The 21,584-nt window shown below is 36.7% G+C and overlaps 1 protein-coding gene across 1 annotated transcript in view; it reads right to left on the bottom strand.

The window, feature by feature from the left end:
- HS2ST1 (heparan sulfate 2-O-sulfotransferase 1) overlaps positions 1 to 21,584 on the bottom strand; it is a 73,364-nt gene that overhangs the window by 11,803 nt on the left and 39,977 nt on the right. The window contains exon 2 of the mRNA XM_051808260.1: positions 4,105 to 4,343. Coding sequence (XP_051664220.1) covers positions 4,105 to 4,343 — 239 coding nt within the window. The remainder of the gene's footprint in view (positions 1 to 4,104; positions 4,344 to 21,584) is intronic.

Here is a 21,584-nt window from a genome sequence, read left to right as displayed (position 1 = left end):
TTTTAGGTCAGAGACGAATATTGCTCACTGCTTCATACTGTTAAATATGATCAATTTTACCTTTTCAGGGCTTAGCAGATACTGGAGCTTTCAAGTGACAGAGCAAGCTTCTCCATCTGAACCCAACTGAATAAAATTTGAGGTGACTTTAAAAGTTCAGATAGACATGAATGGATTTCCTGTGAAGTTGTTTCATGGTGCTTTTATATAATCAGCTATAAAGTTGCTTCACAGCCTTTACTAAGGGGGAAATCAGTTGAGCTTCACTGAATTAAAAAGCCAGATCAAATGCACTCTGTGGGTATGAGATGTCCAGAAAGGTAAGTTAAATACATTCAGTTTCTAGAACGGTAAGAATTTAAAACAAGTCCCAGAGAGCCAAAGGATAAAAAAAACAACCAGCATACTTGGTCTGAGAAAAATCTGTGTGAGCACTAAAGTGACATTATAAGCTCTTACCTCTGTCCACTAACTGCAGCTATCATTCCCTCTTCTCTACAGTTGACCACACACACATCCCTTTTACCATGCCCAAAAGGTGGTCTGTCATTTCCCTGTGGCCTGGTATCATATGGGCTTTTTGGATACCAAAAAAGCCCCAGATTTTCACATTATATCCTAGTTTGCTTTGTCAATTGCTAAATAACTGACTTAAAATTACAAAGGACTGGGGGAATGAATATCATAAGCCCAGACTGGTGAAAACATATGAGGATTTTCCATTTGAACTACAAGAAAAAGGGCTCTCAAGTAAGACTGAAAACCAACACAGTGTTCCCATTAAAGGAAATTTCAGATTCAGATTTCAAGATCAAGCATTAGGGGATGACTGAATGAGAATCCCTCTGCAGCAAGGCAGTGATATCTTAGTTATCCTCAATTGTCACATCAACTAATAATTTAGAGTTAGCTCTAAATCAGAGGGTCAGGAATGCTGGAAACAGGCTAGCAGCATACCTTTGGCTGCATGCCATGAGCAACCACAAGCAAGCTCAAGTCAAGGGCAGTTGAGAATCAGTTCTGTGAGATGGTGTAAAGATTCAGCTCACCAGTTCAGCCACAGTACAGCCAGGATACCCGCCTGGCACGTACAGCTCTTTCTCAGAAGGAAAAATACAACTGGCACACGTGCAGCACTCATACTCACTAGACTACTCAACTCCCAAGAGAAAAATTCTTAAATGCTCAGGAGCACATGACAGTACTTCCACCTAACAGAGTTGCTGCAATCTTCAACTTGTTCCACTTCTGACAGCCATTGAAACCTTCATTAACAGAGGAAAGAAGTACCCCTTAAGTCAGTATGAGTGCACTGTCCTCTGAGAGGCCACTGTTTTAGAATACACTTGGAAGCAAGATCATACATTTTCAGGTTGCTCTTCTGAGAAAAATGGAGAGAGAAACTGGTAGAAAAAAAGAACAAGAAATAGAAAACAGCAAGCTGAGGGAGTGAAACACTGGGTAATTGTACCATTCGCAACAGCACGGAGAATGTTCTTATACCCACCTTTCTAATAATATATCAATAATACATGCTGCAATGCAGAACAGTTATTTCATTTTAAATGTTTTGGGTGGCAATTTCACCATGTAACAAAAATAATACCGTTTGTGTGGCTGGTATTCCATCCTGATAGCCATAACACAGGCATACTTCTATGGACAGAAAGTATCGGTGCTAAAACAAGCAAGCAACAAGTAAAATCCAACCAAACAACTACTCTGATTTAATGAAGAAAGCAAGTGCTTCTACTACAGACCACACAGGTGAGAAATGAAACACGGGCAACATGACACTCAGCTTGCTGCAGAGAAAAGGCCCAACCTGGGGAAAGAGGGGTAGTTCCCAGGATCCTGCTGCCAGAGATGCTGCAAAAGAAAGGAGGGCTGCTGGGGCAAGTTCCATCTGAAACTAAAATGGGTTTTAGGACTCTTACCAGATTATCTTAAATCAGATACAGATTATATTTGGAGTGGATTCTCTGGCAGAGACCTTAAAATCTGTTACAGAATTACAGTAGTTTGGGAAAACTACAGCAGAAGTACTGCATAAAGGAAGGCTCACTATTCTACAAATTTCTGCCGGTCCCAAGGCAATCTTCACCTTGCTTACGGATATTTGCTTTAACAAATAGTATCACTAATAGAACAATTTTGTCTCTGTGATGTGTTCATGTATTTTACTACTGGTGCATATAGACCTAGTGCACTCAAACAAGCTATACTGATGAAGGCAGCACGTGAATATGTCATGCAAATCCAAGCCTACACAGAGTAAACCTCATCTGCTAACACTCAGCATGCCTGCCATCTCCAGAATTATGCACTATGACTTAAAATGGCAAGTTGCTATTTCAATATATTAAAGATGAATAATTATTTCTTTGTCTTTGAACAACTATGCAATATATGAAGTTTTTCATTGTCAGCATCTCCCAGTTAATGGCCATTGAAGAAGAGTAGTATCAACTGTATAATTAAACTACTTAATTTACTACCTTGGACAATAGCATAGTGTGAAATGAAGGTAGGACTGACAGTATTATATACATGCCCAGCACTGGTGGATTGTCATTTTTCAATTGCTAATTATTAGAGGGAAGATGAAGAGGAGAGTTTCTCTTAGAAAAAACTAAGCCAGTGAAAAACAAACTTTATTTCGATTAAGTCCAAACAGAAGTAGAAAATTAAGGTAAGGTAGCCTATGTTTAACTTACACCATCAACGACTGGCTCTCCTATCCTTCAGGACAGACCACTACACTTCAAAGAGACACCTTGACAGAAGCAGAATTTGTGGTGGGAAGTACAGCACTATGACCGACCTGAGTATGATTTTTAAAAAAAAACAGATATAGGCTTATTAAATCATTTGAAAAAATCACTCTGCTCTTAGTACAGAGGTCTTTTGTACTTGTTCTATGCAGTGGACAGGACTATAGGGATGGCTACCAGATTTACTTTTGGTAATCTCTGCAATCATGTATAACAATATCATCTTCATATTTAAGAAACGATTTCACAACCGCAAATACTCAACAATAACACACCCCCTTTATCACAAAACAGATTCCAGTCCCACCCAAGTACACTATGTCCCTTGCACTGATATTCCTACCCCAATCTTTCTCCTACATACAGAACTGGAAGTGAAGGGTTGTTAGCATCTGCTTCCCCTTGCCCCAGTCCAGGAGCTGTGCTGAGCCGCTTCTACCTGTAGACATCCACCTAAAGGAGCTGGAAGGCTCAGTGCTGACATGCTGCAATGCAGAACAGCTCCTGCCTCTGCTGAATTTCAGCTTAAGATAATCAGCATACAACTGGCAGTACAGACCCGAGAGTTTGGAAACATTTGTTTTACAGACAGGGATGATGACACAGCGACGTTTCAGATCTCTGACCTGGGTTCCCTGCAAGCACACTCATGACAACAAAAAAAATATTAAAAAAAATAAATCAAAAAACCTACTTCCTCACCCCACCCCAAGAAAAACAGGGCTTTGATCCTTCATCTTTTTTTAATATTCATCATCTGATGCAGTAGTAGTCATGATCCTTTCTAGCCTGGGACTAAAGTGATTTTAGTGAAAGCTTTAAGTGGATGCAAAGTGACCCATCCCTTAGAGTGCAAGTTACTTACAACCACTTTTTTCTACCTGTTTTTTAACACCTGGGAGACCTGACCAGATCCAGTACTAAAGACACAAGTATAGCCCTGACAGCATGGCACAATGCCTGCACTACTCAGAGAGGAAATCACCTAAGACTGCATTCACTGCAGAGGGAGATGACAGGCGAGTACTATTACACAGCCAAAACAGTTATAACAACAAAGGTCATTTCTGCCCCAGGTGTGTCCCTTTTTAGCTTTGTTTTTATCCAATAAATAGATACTTACCACCTCCAGTAGCCCTGAGAAAACCTAAACCTACTATTATGAAATAATATTAATTCTTTACAAAGAAAACACGAACACATTAGAATTCATTTATATGGGAAAACATGACATAAAAGCCAATTACAACACATCATCTAAGTCTGCAATAGCAAAGTTTTTTTTTGTGCTTTCCCATTTCATAAAGACATCTCGAATAGAGCAGCTTACCTGATCTTGCAGAGACATAACAGGATTATTTTTGGTTGTATTAATATGTAGAACATGATATTTGTTCTTTGCACAAAGATCATAGGCAATATTTGTGAAGGATGTGCTGGCAGTCTTGGGTACTCTGTTGTAAATAATCACCACATCATCTTCTTCATCCAGTGTCACATCCTGTCGGGGACCATCTACCGTATGACGTTGTTCTATTTCTCTGACTTCATGCCTTGCAATAGCTCTTTCTGTTAAGGATGAAAAATACAAAATTTCAATGTAAATATCACCAATTCTGAAGTCCAAACCTTAGAACAAAAATAATCTGGTGAAAAGCAGTAACTCCTCAGCAATGAAGGTAACACTTGCTGTCATGTATTTCTGACACATCTGAAGCAAAACTTAATCTATAAAAATCTATGAAAGACAAAAGGGGAGTTAGTCCAACACAAAGACTAGAAAGCAATCTGCTTAGGGAACACATACCATATTCTATGACTCACACTGACGTTACAGAAAGCCATCGTCTCTAAAGAAAAACATCTATAATGCACTATCAAAATGGCAACATCCCCAAAATATCCCAAATCATTTCTATAATAAACCTATTTAAAAATTATAATAGAAGGAATAACTCAAGCAATTTGAAGAATATGAATTTTCTGGAAGTAGTAGAAATACTAACACCAGAGATTTAGTCCTTAACTGCACTGTCTTTCAGATGAAACTTTTGTTTTGTTATTTCAATTGATACTCTTTACAAAATGTAAAGCATTACAGTAAATGGGGTTGACTAAAATAAAAGCAAGAGGTGCTTATAAAACAGTTAACATTAAGGTGAAGAGTGATCTCTGAGTACTGAAAGACTTAAATGCATCAAAAAGAAAGAAACATGGAAAAGCAAGCCATGAACAAGACATTTTGGCAAGGTGAGTACTTTGCAAATAAACCATCTTTACTTTTATACAAAGGGCAATACTCTGAGTAATTGAACACTGCTTCAAGTGCTAAAAGCTTATTTGGAAAATAAAATTCACAGTATTACAACTTTTTTTTTTTTTTATGCTGCTGAATATCAAATATCTTGTGCTGATTCAGAGAGAGCTTTGTTCTGTTCTAGTTAAGTATATACTACAATACGATTTGCAATACAGATGTCAAAGCATCTTTTCTCATTCATTTATGGTGATATTGCCTTTAATAATGTATTCAAAGAAATCTGCATTTGTCAACAGCACAAGCTGAAGTCGATAACACAAGAGTAACCTGTATTTTGTTCTAACGCAGGGTATAGCTCTTTCTGGATGACACACTTTTAACAGCAGTTGCTCTTGGCCTTTACTTCCCTTGCTTCCATAACCCAGCTCCTTCTATTCTTTTTCACCACATCTCTTTAATTATAACATAAAATCACTTTTAGAGCAGAATCATTAAGCTGTGAACACCACTAGCCTGTAATTCCACATAAATTGTCTTCAACCAGAAACTTCCATCTGTCTGAAATGTTTCAAAGCTTAAACTCACTCAGTCTCTCATATGCTCATATCTCACACCCCATAACTAAGTTACATCAGTATAAAAATGTTTGTAGAAAACGCTTATTGAGTATATCTCAATTTTCCACATGACATCTGTTGCTCCCCACTACATCAGTCACAGTTTTTGCTCCTTCCTTCTCATTTACTACCTCTCCCATCACTGCTGGCAAATGTCCTATTTTGGAAAGAAATGAGGCAACAGACTCAGGTTTCATGTATCTGAAGATGGCTACAACAAAATGGGGCTGGCAACTTTCTGCCAGTAACAGATTAGAGGAAGCATTTGGTAGGGGACATAACCATGTGGCTGCCCAAGGCTACATAGATATTGAATACCACCTAGAGAGGCTGAAATGAAACAAATTTAATTGGTATTTTTCACACCAGAGTAGTAGATCTAAGCTAGATTTGAATCATAGCTGCACAGAACCCCAGGGTTGATGAGGCTGGCTGGCACAGAGGGAAGCTTCCCCTTCTACATGGAAGAAGGAAACATTCACAAGAAACAGACATGATTTGCAAGAGGATTGATGAGAAGTCTTCCTCTAATGAGGTATTTTAAACCATGATGATTCAAGAATTAGTGTGATAAGTGCACTTTAAAGACCATGCATAAGATATAAAAGCTGTATGATTGGATGCAATTAGCAGAAAGGCTATTGCATCCTACCTCCTTCAACTTCCCATGGCGAGGGGGGAAAGCAAGAACTCATGCAAGGAACACAACTTTCACAAGCATGAAGTACACAGACAGATCTATGATAAAAGAATAAGGAGCCTTTAAATTTCAAACTAAAATCAAAACTAATCTTTATGACGAAGCACTGAAATTACCTTTCTGAAATAGCTGCAATAGTTAAAGAACAAAAGCTGAGATGAAGTGAATGGCATAAACTGCTGAAGTGCAAGGGAAGCTAAAGTTACTTGAGAGAAGAATGAAATACCTGGAAGTGTCTAACCTGGTCAGCCACCCTGAAGGCCTATTTCATTCTAGTCTATTAATAACAAAATAAAGAAAATTGCAAGTTCTGTACAAATTTTTTTTCCCAGTCACAAATAGTTTGCAGTTTTTCCTGTGAAGTCAGGAAGCTTTTTTGATACTTTCTGAGAAGTCAGTTTAACTCTTAAAATGACAAGTGATTTGATGAATATGGATTTTACTTATTTATTTGCTTATTTATTTATTTATTTGGGGAGAGGGAAGAGGTCCAATTATGGTAACATGCATCTGAGAATAGTCTTTGGCATAATTAGTTAATTAGGAGTTAGAGAACTTGAGGATTTGATAGGCATTTGTTTAACTACTTCATTTGCTCTTCTATAAAATTTAAATAATCTTGGAAGTGAAAGTCCTGTAATGGTTGAAAAATGAACATTGCTTATGTGTCTTCAGAAGTATGATAGAAATGAAATGTATGCTTTAATGATGTTTTACATGTAGAAGACAGGAAGAAAGAAGACACTAAGTATTTATTAAGTATATTTTTTTTACCAAACATCTTCTTAGATGACAGCCCTGCAAACTTAACTTTGATTACAGAACCTGTCTACATAAGGTTGGACTGGTTTCACTGAAATCAATTAAAAAAATAAATCAGGATAAGTGATTTCTTTCCTATCAGAGATCCTGTGGATAAATGCTCTACAATCTCACTGCTTTCATTGCATTCTATTTAAACTTCATTTTGTAAGAAAAACATCTCTGCAAAATTATTACGAGCTAAATGCTTAAACAGGGTTAAGACCCTCCACACTAAATTTGACACTATATAACTACATCCATTGAAACAGATAAGCAGCATTTAAGCAAGTGATATTTTGAGTATGAGACAGATTTTCATACAGGATAATTTTAAGGCATAAAATATCGTCTCACACTTTTTTATTACTGCTGGTTTGAGTTCACTGTAATAAACAATATAATTACTATACAGTTGGAAAAAACTCTGTTCTGTCATCTGCAGTTGTCCTACAAGCAAACATTCATCAACGGCAAGGACAGTTTGCACACAGGCAGTACCACATATGATCAGTGTAATAACAGTTGCTACACTGATTATTTACCAGCAGATGAATTACTTGCAGAAAGTCTTTAGCTGGCTGAAGTAGCTGCTTTGTAAACAGCAGAACAAGTTTTCCCACCTATTTGTCTATACGACCTGCTAAATCTTCCTTTATCCCATCTGTAACTTAGCATCTTCCTATGACCTACTTTTCTTGGGCCATCCTCTTGTAGCAATAAACCAGAAAATGTCATGGCTAGCAATAAAGTGGTTTGCCAGTCAGAAACTACCGGAAAATAACATATAATGGGCAAATTATGTCTTCTCCTTTAACAGAAGCACTAATAGCAACATTCAATCTGTATACCACCACTTCGAGATTGCTGCCCTTTCAAGTCAAAGCAGTTTCTCAACAAGCTCAAAAGTTACTAAAAACACCTGGAAAGAAATGGACAGGCCAAGTTGGACCACTTAGTCCTATTTTGTTAGGATCTCAACTAGTAAAATCACCTGTGAAAATGCATTGGACCCAAACATACCTACAAAAATATTTGAAAACCTAACTGAATAATGTTTACATAATTACAGAAACAAATCACCCAACTGAACAATATTTAAATAATTATAGAAACAAATGACTGTGATCATAAGATGTTATTAGTCTACATTCCTTGCACATTCAAACAGATGAATGTCTCAGGTAAAACAAGCTTATTAGCATTTACTTCAAATCCAAGTGTTAACTGCATACAAAATACATTCTTCCCAAAGAAAATAGTGTGACATGGATTTTAACAGCTTAAAGATTAACAAAACCAAACATTTCAAATTCCTCACATTTTTCACATAAGCATAAAAATCTCCAGGGATTTCTTAACAAAGAAATCTATCAAAATCAGAAACTCTTCTTTACCCTGTAACTTAGCACTTACCACTCCTGATGAAAGATACATTTTGAGGCTCGTTGGCTGTCAAAGGTAAGTTCACTGAGTAACTGGAAGAATATTTCAGAGCGTACTGCTCTACTTCCCCAAACTACACTCTTTGTCCTCTACATCTGTTTTCCTTCTGTATGTATCTACGGATATTATTTAGGCTCTCTCTTCAACGTGTCTTATGTGCCTGCCATAATTCCTTGTGAAACCTCCCACTCGGATGAGGAAAGACTCAGTTTTTAAATAAGTTTTAGCTCAGCAGCCTTCAAATATTGCCCAACAAAAGAAGATGTGGACTCAAACTTCACTCACACTGACTTGATGTGAAGGAACTGGACAGCTCGTGTTGATAGCACCATCCCTGACCAAATAGTTGCTGTCCATCTACGACACTGGATGCCACTTTAACCTGATAAGCAGGTTTCTTCCAGTTGGGAACAACACTGACTCCAGCTAACTTGGTGTCTCAGCTTTCTTTCCACTGTGCTCCCAGGCCAATTAGGCAAGCAGCTGGTAGCCTGAGGCAGTGAGCAGCTCTCAAGCTGTTTCCCTGCCCAAAAGCTGCATTAAACACATGATTGGCCTAAATACTGAACCCAGGCAGGACTGAAAACCTAGTCACTACTGACTCCATTCTCCTCTGATGAAGAATGAAAACTGAACGGCAGCTTAAAACTGAACCATAATTATGCAGCAAAGTTAATGTTCTGAATCGTTTTCAAATGATATACACCCACCATATACACACAGCCTTCATCCGTCACTGAAATGTGGCCTCCTCTGGGAGCTGTTTAGCAGCACGTGACTTACAAACCAGAGTGCTCCTGTATGTGGATATCAATACTTCAGGGATGGAGAGGAAAAGAGAAAGAATCAATGGTGCTATGACAATTTATGGCCATGGAGGATTTGTGTCACTATACTCCATTAAAACTGAAGGAAAAATATAGACTGAATTAATAAAAAGTTAAATTTGTGAAAGGTATCAGTATTAGTCTTAACATTCTAACTCTGATTTCAAAGACCTTTACAAATAATAACTCTATACTGCTCTAGTTTGAAGTCTTACTAACACCAGAACTACCACGGGTTCTTAATCAACTTCACTTAAAGACCAACACATATTTTTGGGCAGATATAAGACAAGGATTTGTAAGAAATGAACCTGCAATTTCAGTTAATTTTTTTCAGGCATCAGTGAAACCTGATGGTAGCAAGAACACTTAGACAGAGGGTAGATGGTCCTATAGCATTCCCAACCCCTCCTCCAAACTACTCCAAATCACTTCACAGCTTCAGAAATTTTGGTTAAAAGATACTATTCAGGGAACCACACTTCTGGAAATCACTGCTAATGCCATATGCAATAGCCATAATTTATTCTGGTTAAAAGAATAACTTGGACATTTTGCTTTCTTCTTTTCTTAGATATTTATCTGTGTAGCTCAGAACAACTTACCTAAATAAAAATGTCTTAACACTTAAGGGATTTTAGCTATTTGCATTTCTGACAAAAAAGACTGCTGGTCTCATTTGCACATCTAGTTGTCTTTAATCAGCTATGATTAAATATCTGTCAAATGAAATATCTGCTAAAACCTTTAATTTAACATTGTCTTTAAAAAGTCCTCAAATTCCAGGACAGCCTTAGCACATACTTGCTCTGAGCCCAGTTCTGACCTACAGCAAGTGAAGATCCTGTACAAAGCCCATAAAAGGATGAAAATGGAGTAAAAAACTTAAAATAATATCAGAAAAGTAATTTTAAGGTTTTCCAGTCAGGTCAAAAAACCCATGTTTTTCTTCCCCTTCTAAGAATTCAGTTGCCTTAGTTGCAGGAAATTCTAATGACTAATTTTAGAAATTTTATTCCAGCTTGGTTTTTTTTCCAGTAATGCATGAAAAGATACAGGTATAAAAGATCTTCTGTAATAAAGCCCAGTAGTTTTGTGACCAATTAAAAGTCACTAACATTGCCAAATCATTTTCTTTAATAGTGGTTAATGCACTTTCCGGACAGAAGAGAACTGTTTTCAAACTCCAAACTTTAAACTTCAACAAATGCTCATTGGAACTAGTTAAAAGGAAAAACAAGCCCACCCTGCCCCTCCCCCCCCGACAATACAGACCACCAAGGAAGCACTGAGATCATTAACTGAAAACTAATGCAGCAGCTGTCTGAAAATTAGAATTAGCGACACTAAAAAACCTGCTACAGTTCCACTAGCATTTGATATTTGTCACTTTATTTCAAGGCAGCATTTTTGCCAGGGTTTTATTTTGAACATGTAAGTAGAAACATACTGATTAGTGAGTAATATCGTTAAGGGTTTGAATATAAACTAAGACAAAAAGGGTTTACTGAACAGTGAAATCACTATCCCACATAGACCTTCAACCTGTTTTTAAAATTAGAGCCTGCATTTCTCTTATTTCTGCAAATTTTTTAGTTGATCAACTGCATTTATGAAGAGAGTATTTAATGATTAGGCTCTGACCAAGTATTTGCTTTTTTAATCTTTTTTCTTTCTTTTTTTCTTTTTAGACCACAGTTAACATACAGCCTTACATATTTTTCTCCCAGCATACCATGTGCATACTATAAAGTCAATCTGTCTTTCAGTTACATAATATATAAGACAGATAAGGGTCTACATCTCAAGTTGTCCCATGAAGGGCAAAACTAAACAAAACCCCACGGAAAGTCACAGATCAGATGAATTGCATATATAGATCAAAGCTTAGCTACCCCAATAAGCATGGTTACTCCCAGAAATAATATGGTTTATAGCAGAAATTTTGGTATAACAACATCTAATAAAACAGGGGGGGGGGAAAAAGGTTTTAATTCCACCAAATATGAAATTTTGAAAAAATTGTAAATGCTTGAAAATAAAAGGTGCATACTTAAATCTTCAGCTCCAACTACAGTATCACTACTATGTCTCCTGAATACTCCACCTAATACTAATTATAAAGTTACATAAAAATTTACAAAAGCACTTTAAGCAACGTGGTGTACTAGTACATTTAAAAATAAACATATGTTGAACATCTCCATAAACTCTCCAACTTTGAACTGTTTTGCTTGACCCAAGCGTTGACTTCAAGTTGATGATTTAGCATGAGGGCAAACACAACAGTCACCATTCATCTTTTTTTCCTCCCAATCACTTGCAATTTCATGTTTCTTTAGGACAAGTAAACTGGAATAACAGAAAGCTGTAAAGAGAAGGATGTAATCACACAAGGAAAAGGTTTGTGGCTTTTCAGAACCCCAAAACTGCCAGTAAACTGTTAAGAAGCACTGTGACTATGATAAACAATGAAAAATACTTGCAAATCAGGGATTTGCTCTCTAAATAATAAACCTCAGCTAAGTATACAACAGCAGGGTTTGCCCTTATTTTTAGTGACTTACTATCAGAATGCAGGTCTTCAGTGTTTGCAAGAAAAGTTAATGGAACTGTTTTACACACAATACAGTTGTCACAAGCATTCCACTACACAAATGTGCACGTCAGTCCTTCAAGCAACATCCAATTCAAACAGTGAAAGAAAACAAGATCAATATAGAATGTCTGACTCCACTTAGTAAGGCACTCTGGAAACTGGTTTGTTATTTATATATATGTTATTTATACTATTATATAAGCTCTCTCCAGCCATACAATCACTTACATTTTTTAAAAGGGTACTGGCTAGCAAAACAGCAAAAAGTACCACTAAACTATCTGTTAAAATCATTGTAAGATCTGTATGTATGGTCAATGCTATATTACAGTAAGTCCCCGTCATGTTTAATAAAACTAATTGCTAAAATATACTGTTATTTGCAACATATTACACTTATACCCCCGCTTGTCTTCACACTTCTTGGCTAAACTAATCTAATCTGGAAAACAAGCTATTGCCATCTGGTCTAGTAGCCAAAAAAAGGAAGACAGCAAACAGCACTGCCTTCTGATCAGAACGGCAACCAACGTGGTTAAGGTAGAAGAGCTAAATACTTTACTAGGAATCTTAGAAGTTAGAGTACCAAGAATAACCTTATGAGAACTCTGTGTAGTACCAACAGATACAGAGTGGTATTTGCTTAATTAACATTGGCTATGTACAGATTAAGCATTTACAGTGGTAAATATGATTTCTAACCCTCATGTAGCTACAGGAGTTTGTGTAAAGTCCTTTGAAAAAAATCAAAACAAGCCTGCATGCTAAATGAATCCCACTGTTGTTAAGTCATAACAGAATTAATTTTAATCACATTTTTAAAATACTGACTAGATAAGCTCTTGATTATATTTTTTGTTTTCTTTAAGAAAACTATTTATCTTGCTCTTAGCTTCATTTAAGAAGCATACCCTGGTTGCTTTAGGTATAAATCAAAGTATGTTTTATTCTTCCCTCAAATATGAGAATTGTTAATCAAGATATTTGCTAGTTCAGGTAGCTTAACTATCAACATACATAAAAAAAATACCATTTTATCTTTTATTCCAAACTAAGGCTTGCAGCCTAAAGATCTCATCTGAGATGGAGATGAAAAAGATAGGCATGAATAATCTCTAAAAACATACAGATTATTTAAAAATTACATTTCAGGAACATCAAAGTCATTTTAAGTAAATGAAAGTACAACCTGCCCCTCTTTCTTAACTAAACGCTACAACAAACACTAAATTTAATAGTTTGTAAACTACCTCCTGAAAACTCTTCTTGGTATACCCTTCACCTCTTCACACCTTGAGTCCAAGCTATTCTTAGGCAGAACTAGGAAAACAAATTATCAACCTGGTTCCTTTCTGAATAAAAGAATTATCTGCTTTAAAGGGAGCTCTTCCCCTCTGATTTTCAGAGGATTCAAAGGAGCAGTGGTCCAGTGGACTGAAAGAGTCCACAGAAGGAATATTACAATGGAAAGCCTGCAAGTCCTCTCAACACATACCCTCCTCCCACACTCTACCCTGGAAGTTCAGCTGAGCTTTCATGAGAGAAGCCCAGATGAAATCATCAAGATGAGTTTGAAATCATGCATCATTGTGACACAACTAGCAGCTAATAAAAACCTTCTATCTTCTCCATGCTAAGGGACAATGGCAATCATACTCTCTTCAAATACTTGCATACCAACAACACTACTATAAATCTCTTCGCAGCAGACATTGATTAGCAAAATCAAAATTATACAAGCAAAAGCTTGATCTAGTTTCATGTCAGTGTGATATGGAGCTCCTTGTGCTTGGTAAAACAAACAGTCCAAGGCTGGTGAGGTGTGCAGTGAGGTGGTTTGGCACAAAAAGATTCCCACTGGTAGGAGAGCCAGCTGCTCATTGAAAGCGTCTTGGTGGTAATCCAGATTTACACTGGATTAATCTTTTTAATTAAAAAGAATTCCTTTCTTACATGCACGAGAAGTATTTTGGTCTTTCCACAAACCAGCACTTTTTTCAATAAGGACTATTTGATGAAAATTTGATGAGAATAAACAGGCAAACATTTCCCTCACTGCATCTTAGGTAGCTGTTGAAAAAAGGTAAAAACAATTCCAGCCCCTTGCTCAGAACTTTGTTCCCACAGTAGTAAGGGATACAACAGATCTGTATTCATCAATCTCTAACAATGCTTCCTGACTAAAAGACACCATAATTATTCATTATCAGAAGGTGTATCATCACTGAACTTTCTAGAAGTCAAAATTGTAGAATGGTATGTTGGGTAATGCAATGCCACTGAAATAAAAGTCAAAAAGAATTCCTACAGATTCCCCCCAGTAAGCCTAGAGAAAGAAAGGAATCAAGATTCTCTTTTAGTATTTCAAATTAATTTTGTTTTACATACTGTTTTATTAGCAGTTGGTGTAGAACTGCACAGTATATAAAGAGTTGACTGGTTTTGGAAAAAAAAAAAAAAGCAAACCACCCCAAATCAAACATTAGGAACACTCACATATTTGGTCAGATTATCTTTTGCAGACATTAAGACTTTAAATTGTCAGATTTTATTTTATACAAGCCAAGTAATCTGCTTCCAACAATAGTCAATAGCCCAAAATCTAGCATTAACCCATTTCTAATAAGGCTGAAACCAGTAGATCTCTGTAAAGGAATAATCCTTTTGCTGCCATTCAGAGAAGTGTTTTCAACTGTCAATACTGAGCCAGTGATGATATTTTAACTTGATTTTAAACAGTGTATTACATGGTCAGCACAGACATGAGTAGTCATGCTAAAACTGTTTTGAAGATTTGTGGAAACCTCATAGCCCGCGTTTCCAAAGAAAGAAGGTATGTGATACTGAGAACTCTGTGCCCTCACCAGAGGTGCAGGTATTGGTCTGAACTCAGCTTTCTCCAGGGAAGCTGTACAGCTGTAACACTTCCTTTCTATGACAGTATTAAAACTACTGAATTAATCTAAAACAAATTTTTACTCTCTGTTCTTCACATCTCCATACATGAACCCAAATTCTCTTGAGCTGCCTTTGGTTTAAATCTCCAGTGACCACAGATGGTTTCCATATATACAATTTAAATTTCCCTTGCTGTTGCATTAAGTCTCCATCCTCAAATTCCATTAGTCTCAATTACTATTTTTGTGTATATGAATAGTAAGGTTCAAAAGTTCATTTTTATGTTAACAAGCTGTAACCATGTAAGGTTATCTATTTTTTAATATCTGTTGGTAATTCAAATAAAGTATGCATGAAAAAACACATAAGTCTTTCTTTTTGCTATATGAAATGGAAGTTACTACTTTAGAATGTTAAGTCTGAAAGATATTTTAATCCAAGCCATTAATGGGGGGAGGGGCTACAACAACAACTCTGTTATAAACTTCTGTGGGAGGACATAACGACTGATACAGTTTTTTATAAGAAATAGCTTATTTATCCTCGTTCTATAGGAAATAGCTTATTTATCCTGGATACTTCAAAGCAAAAGATACCACTGGTGAATTCAGTTTCCAGGGAGATGACACATTATCTTCCAGAAACATGTCACACACTGAAGTTCCTCTTCAGAGTGAGTGAGCAGAGGAAACCATGTAAAGGACTTCTTTGTCATGAAACAGACTCTCTGGCAACATTGTTTCATAAGGAATAAAATAAAGTAAAATAAAATAAATGTTGACTCATGATACTCAGCAAATTCATTTGCAGTGATTAGAGAGGGAACTACCCATGTACCAACATGGGTAGACTTGGAAGACAGCATATTTTGGCAGGAACAATTCAGATAAAGTTTGGGAACAAAGAAGGGAGGAAAGTCCTTTATAGTCCTTTATAGTACAGTCCTTTATAGTATCACGTGGTGCAAAGGAAGGTCCATGACAAGTAAACACTGAGAATGTGCATACTCTCACTCTTCAGCTCCTCAGTCACTGCTCTAGATCCACTCCATCAATTTTTTTTTTCTTTTTGAAGTCACGGTTTATCCTTCAAAAGACAGAAACACTTTGGCTCCAACTTTGGTAAGCTGTAAACACATATCTCCCTTGCTCATATTAAAATAACATCTGAAGTCTTATTACTTTTATATTCCCAGATAAAAGTAACTTCTCTTAGTTTCTGAACAGCCACCTCAAAATATTTTCACACCTCTTTTGACACCTAGTTCATAACATGCTATCGTCTCAGGAAGGCGAGGATATCATGGGCTGACATCAATTTGCAGGATTAAAATTGACTAGGGTAAAAATTCTCACTATGTTTCAAACATCACACTATCAATGAGAAAATGGGTCACTTTTCATCAAAAGAAAATTCTGTTGTAGATTAGGACTTCACATCTCTGAACGCTACTCGCCTATGGCCAACTGAGAAGATAAAGAGAACCCTCAAGCAAGATACAGAGCTGTACTTCAGTAGATACATATTGCTATTTTTTCAGGAAAATTGTGTTAGATCTAAAAAAGGTTATTCTGTTCAAGTGGCCTACCCTCTGTCTTACCAAATGTGGATAAATTATCCTCATGATAATTTGGTTAAAATAATAGCCAGTTCTTCCAGAGGCTACAGAAGAGGCCCTCCTTTGTAGTCAATGTTGGAAGCCTGCAAACTCATCAGGTAGTACAAATTTCACCTGATTTTACATGTGGTGTTTAAAAAGTATATGGAACTTCAATAATTTTGTATGCCCCATAAACTATTTTAACCTGTTCTTCAGCTGAGGTATAATTTCTGTATTATATTAACTTCTAAAAACTGTATTTACAATTGTATATAGTATGGTTTATTTCAAAATATAACATTTCCTGCTGAACAAAAAAGTGCTGAGCTGCCACAGCTCTATTCTGCTTTTGTGCCTTCCAACTGCTCAGAGAGGGGAAAAGGGCTGGTTTAGGTATTGTGGGGTTTTGTTTTCAAATCATGACTTTCAACATCTTTGAAGCAAAGGAGTTTCAGGCTGCTTCTCTCGGAGGAGGAAAAGATGACTGTGCATCAGAGCACAGCAGACATCTCTCCTGCCATCAGAGGGAAGCTGTCACGGCGCTGGGATGTGACTGGCAATGGGATAATTGACACAAGTTTAATGGCACTGGCTGGCCCAGCAGAGCCGTGGGAGTCAGACTAGCTGTCTCTGCACATCTGTTGTGGATATAAGCATTGGAGAACAATCCCTGCTTTCAGCCCAGATACTAACTCATCCAGTATATTCATCAAAAAAGCATCTGAATCCAATGGCTTTCATTTTCCAAACCGATAGATCCACGCTCCCTCATGACTACACACATGACTAGTTCCAACTTCTGAACTTCAGAGGGACTACTACCACCTCCTCTGCCAAGGGTCACCTGTGCAAAGCACACAGCCGTGGGGAACAAACCATGGCAAATTAGCTTATCTAGAGAGAGTGTTTTGGAATTGATAGCAACTGAGCTGCAAACCCCACAGAAGTTCACACTCATGACACTAAAACATCTGTAACAAACTGTCTTGGTGAAAGGAAATTCAATATGGATGTGAAATACATTTCATTTTAGGAAGTGAGAGCCCTTGATAATAATTATTTAGGCTATTATAAAGCTAAATCTCACCAGGGGAGCACAGTTCTCCCTCTCAGAGGCACTTTCAGCCCAATTTGGAAGTCACAAGCAGCATCCTGGCTCATTTGACACACAATATAGTTGTCCTTAAATTAGTTCTAAACTGATAAATATTAAAATGATTGTCATGTTAATTTTATTATTCAGATTATCATTATATGTGAAAGCAGGAAACTTTCAGGCAGTACAGATATTTAAAGGCAACTTGATTGCAAAGCTTATGAAGAAAAGCAATATTAATTTACCATTTATCATAGAATCATAAAATAGTTTGGTTTGGAAGGGTCTTTAAGGGTCACCTAGTCCAACTCCCCTGCAGTGATTTACAGTCAGTTGTGCAAAAATCAAGACTGACACGTGATGAAGAGCACGAATAACAGAGGTAAGTTTTTTTTTATTTGGCTTCTTGTTTTCCCACCATACAGATACACCTGGTTCCCATTACCAAGTCTTTCTTCCCAGCTGGGAAAGATGGAAACCTTCATTGTAAAACATATGCTGACATACATCTTTCAAAAAGCTAGTGTTTTAACAGTTTTACCAATTACTCTAAATACTTGAGGAAATCGCCTGAGTTGTTAAAATTAAAATTATATCTGTTACCACAAATGCTCTTTAATTTAGTCCTCGTTAGCTGGGAACCACACCGGAGAGATCACAGAAGTTTGCTACTAAGAAACATTTCAGCAACAGTTTTCTGTTTTCCTGAATCTAAGGGTGAATTTTATTTTCTTGTTTTACCATGGTAGTAAAACTATTCAAAACTTCCTTTTAAAAAACACTGGCAGTAGAAAAATGAGGCACTATCTTAGTTAATTAATGGGAATTTTTGCATTGAGGAAGCTGTCTTGAAAATGAGTTACATGTCTTCAAAATTAAATGAAGTACTCATTTAAAAAATAATTAGTATGTACAACAATCACTTGAAAGCCTATCTCCTGCTATAGGACATTTCTATTGGGCAGCAATCTGGACTGCATTATAAGACACTATTATACATGAACAGATGGAAATCATAAAATGATATTTAGCTACAGATTTCCTGTCAGAAACTTATATAAAAATAAAAGGAGGAAATATGCTTAACATTTTCCATTAGCCAACATCAAATCACTGAAAAAAATAGGCATCCATGTAATGCCTATGACACAGCAATCTATTTTTAATTCATATTTTTTTTCAAGTCCCTTACATATAAGATAGGCATAAATAAGACTATGTTTTCACCTTTAAGCACACAATGTTGGATCAAAAATCAATAAACTACCCAGCAAAGAATACACATGTCTTTCAGTTACAGTTAAAAATCAAGACTTCCCAGGTTTGAATTCTTATTTTTGGCTGAATATCAGTGGAAGCCATTGAAGCTCTACCAAGCTTCACAGATTTGTAAGAAGAACTGATTATAGTACCACGGGCCAAAAATGTATTAAGCTTTCCCATTATAAGCTGTAATGAACTGTCTTGGCTAGAATAGCAAACACATTGCTTATTCCATTCAGATATGAAAGTTACTCGAGTTGCAAAGATCAAGGTGCATAACATCAGAATAGTATGCAAATAAACTGCTCCCTTAGTTTAAGGGTAAAGTAGTAACAGCTGTTGCAACCAATACAACTAGTTTGAAACACACAGTATTGTCTTGGATTATACTTAATCAGAACCTTTTTCTTCATTGCTAGGACTTAAAAAGTGAATATTAATGCTATTAAAGCACAATACAGAGATCATTATAGAAAGTTCTAGGAAAAATCCAGTGTCAGGTTACAGCTGCTGACCATACCATCCAAAAGGAATGGGGGGTAAGGGAGGTAAGGTACAGATGTCATCTGAGTCATAATAATGAAGGGCCTTACTATTAATTACTCCAAGCTACAACAGTTAGGGCTTCAAGTACAATCACGACAACATTCTTAATACCCCAATCTATGTGGTGAATTCAGGAGGTCAAAGTACATTACACACGGGGAGGAAGGACAGGAATTGGAAAGAAGAAGTAATGTACAAGTTGGCTATCAATTAGAGTATGTTGTATTATTCCACGCTCTACTAAAGAGCCAACACTGAATCCAGAATTCCTTATTCATACATACAGACATATACAGTTGCAAAAAAAGGTCCAAAAGTCTATGTTATTTTGGTGAGAGCTGGGAATAGTCTACATAAAGTAAACCTGGCAGCTCACAGCTATCTTGAACTTACCCTTGGGAAGGGCATCGGAATTCTGCAATGTATGTCTGGACACAGTTAATAAGGCTAGTCATTAAGAACTAACAATGTTCTACCTTTATTTTACATTATGCAGCTGAATAAGAACTTGCCTGTTAACCCAAACTGGAGAGAAGGAGTCTCAGGCTTTACTGAAAAGCACTATTAAAACACAACCATAATTCTAGCAAGTGAAGTTAAAATAAAAACAGCCAAAAAACCATTAAAAAAAAGTGGGAAACCATCTTAGGGACTAGAAAAATATACCCCTGTACAGCACAATGAAAGAACACCAGGCACTCTTGATGGTTAACCAGGTGCATCGGAGGTAAAGTAGTGCTAGTTCCACAAAAAAACCCCCAAAACAGCAGTTTCAGAAGCTTTTCAAGTTTTTTTAGGTAGCTTTTAATAGACTTGAATGAGAACACTCTGAGGCCAGAAAGCAGTGAGAGGCCTGAGGAACTCATCTTCCAACCATTAAGGCTTATGCAATCAACTCCCTCAGCTATTTTTTCTGTGGTTGCTTTATCAAAGAACAAATGCAAATGCTTATTTATAAAGCCTCGGGAATTTGAGGGGGAATGGACATTTGACTTTCTCTATGCAGAAGAACGACAGTCTTCATCTATCTTTTTATATGTAAGGCAGTGAGATAACATTAGGTCTTGTCTTAATGGATTTTGTTTTAGTATCTTCCAACTCAGGGGTAATATAACGTGACATACAAAAGGCTCGTGAACAGGCTGCAAACACCGGGGACATCACTTAAGCTTCCCTTAAACTCCCTCCAACCACAAACTTCTGCTCTACAGAACATACCTATTTCTATAAAAATAATCAAGATATTTCTTTGCCCATTTATTAGAGACTGAAAAAGGAACAAAGCATACAGAGCCGCTGATCTATTCAGAGAAGGTATACTAGCATGCAGTAATATATCCAAGTGAGGAACCAGAGGATCTTCAATACACTTGGTATTTGTGCTGGGGGATACAAATAACAGTAAATAAGTTTTTTGATTGCAGACCTGTAAACTAAAGGGGAGGAATATATCATCCAATGTCTTTCTTTTCAAAGCTCTGCCACTGGGAATTTAGTTTACTTTGAGGGGCATTTACTTCTTTGAGGGGAAAAAAGATCTAGCACTCTATTATAGTATAACCTAAACCAAATCCCAAACAAAAAAATAACTCCCTGCCACCAACATCAAAAACTGCTGATCAGTATACAATTATGCCAAGCATTACAATTATGTAATAAAGTCCACAATTGTGAATTTTCTGCTACAATGGCCCTACCTGTGTTCTGTTCACAGCTATCAGTGTCTTCTCAAACACACAAACTCTCACTGGTGTCACTTTAAGGACCAAGACTTCAGTTGTTCTGCTTCCAGTGTCAATTCTCCCCAGTATTCCCTAAATCCTATGAAGCTCCTCTGTCTTAAACTCACCTAAATGTTAAGACAACATACGAGTTGCTGTTGCCTAGTTTCCATTTACAACTAAAAATAAAGCAACAGGAATAAAGAAGCTAAACACATATGGATAGAAACACTATTATTCTGAACTAAGAAAATCCACACAATCTATTGATGCAGGAGCAGTCCCCAGATAATGGCAGCTGCAAGACAGCTCCCCCAGGTCAAACATACCTACAGAAAATAAACAAAAATTATGGGTTTTTTTTTTCAGTTAAAAGAAGAGTTTCGTTCTACTTTGCATTTCACAAATTCTATCAACCTTAACCAACATTTGCTAC

Source organism: Manacus candei, unplaced genomic scaffold (genome assembly GCF_025592945.1).
Source record: "Manacus candei isolate 608988 ecotype Guabito, Panama unplaced genomic scaffold, ASM2559294v1 h1tg000005l, whole genome shotgun sequence".
Taxonomy (NCBI): Eukaryota; Metazoa; Chordata; class Aves; order Passeriformes; family Pipridae; genus Manacus; species Manacus candei.
The sequence above is the reverse complement of the archived record's forward strand: the minus strand, read 5'-3'. Positions and strand labels throughout refer to the sequence as shown.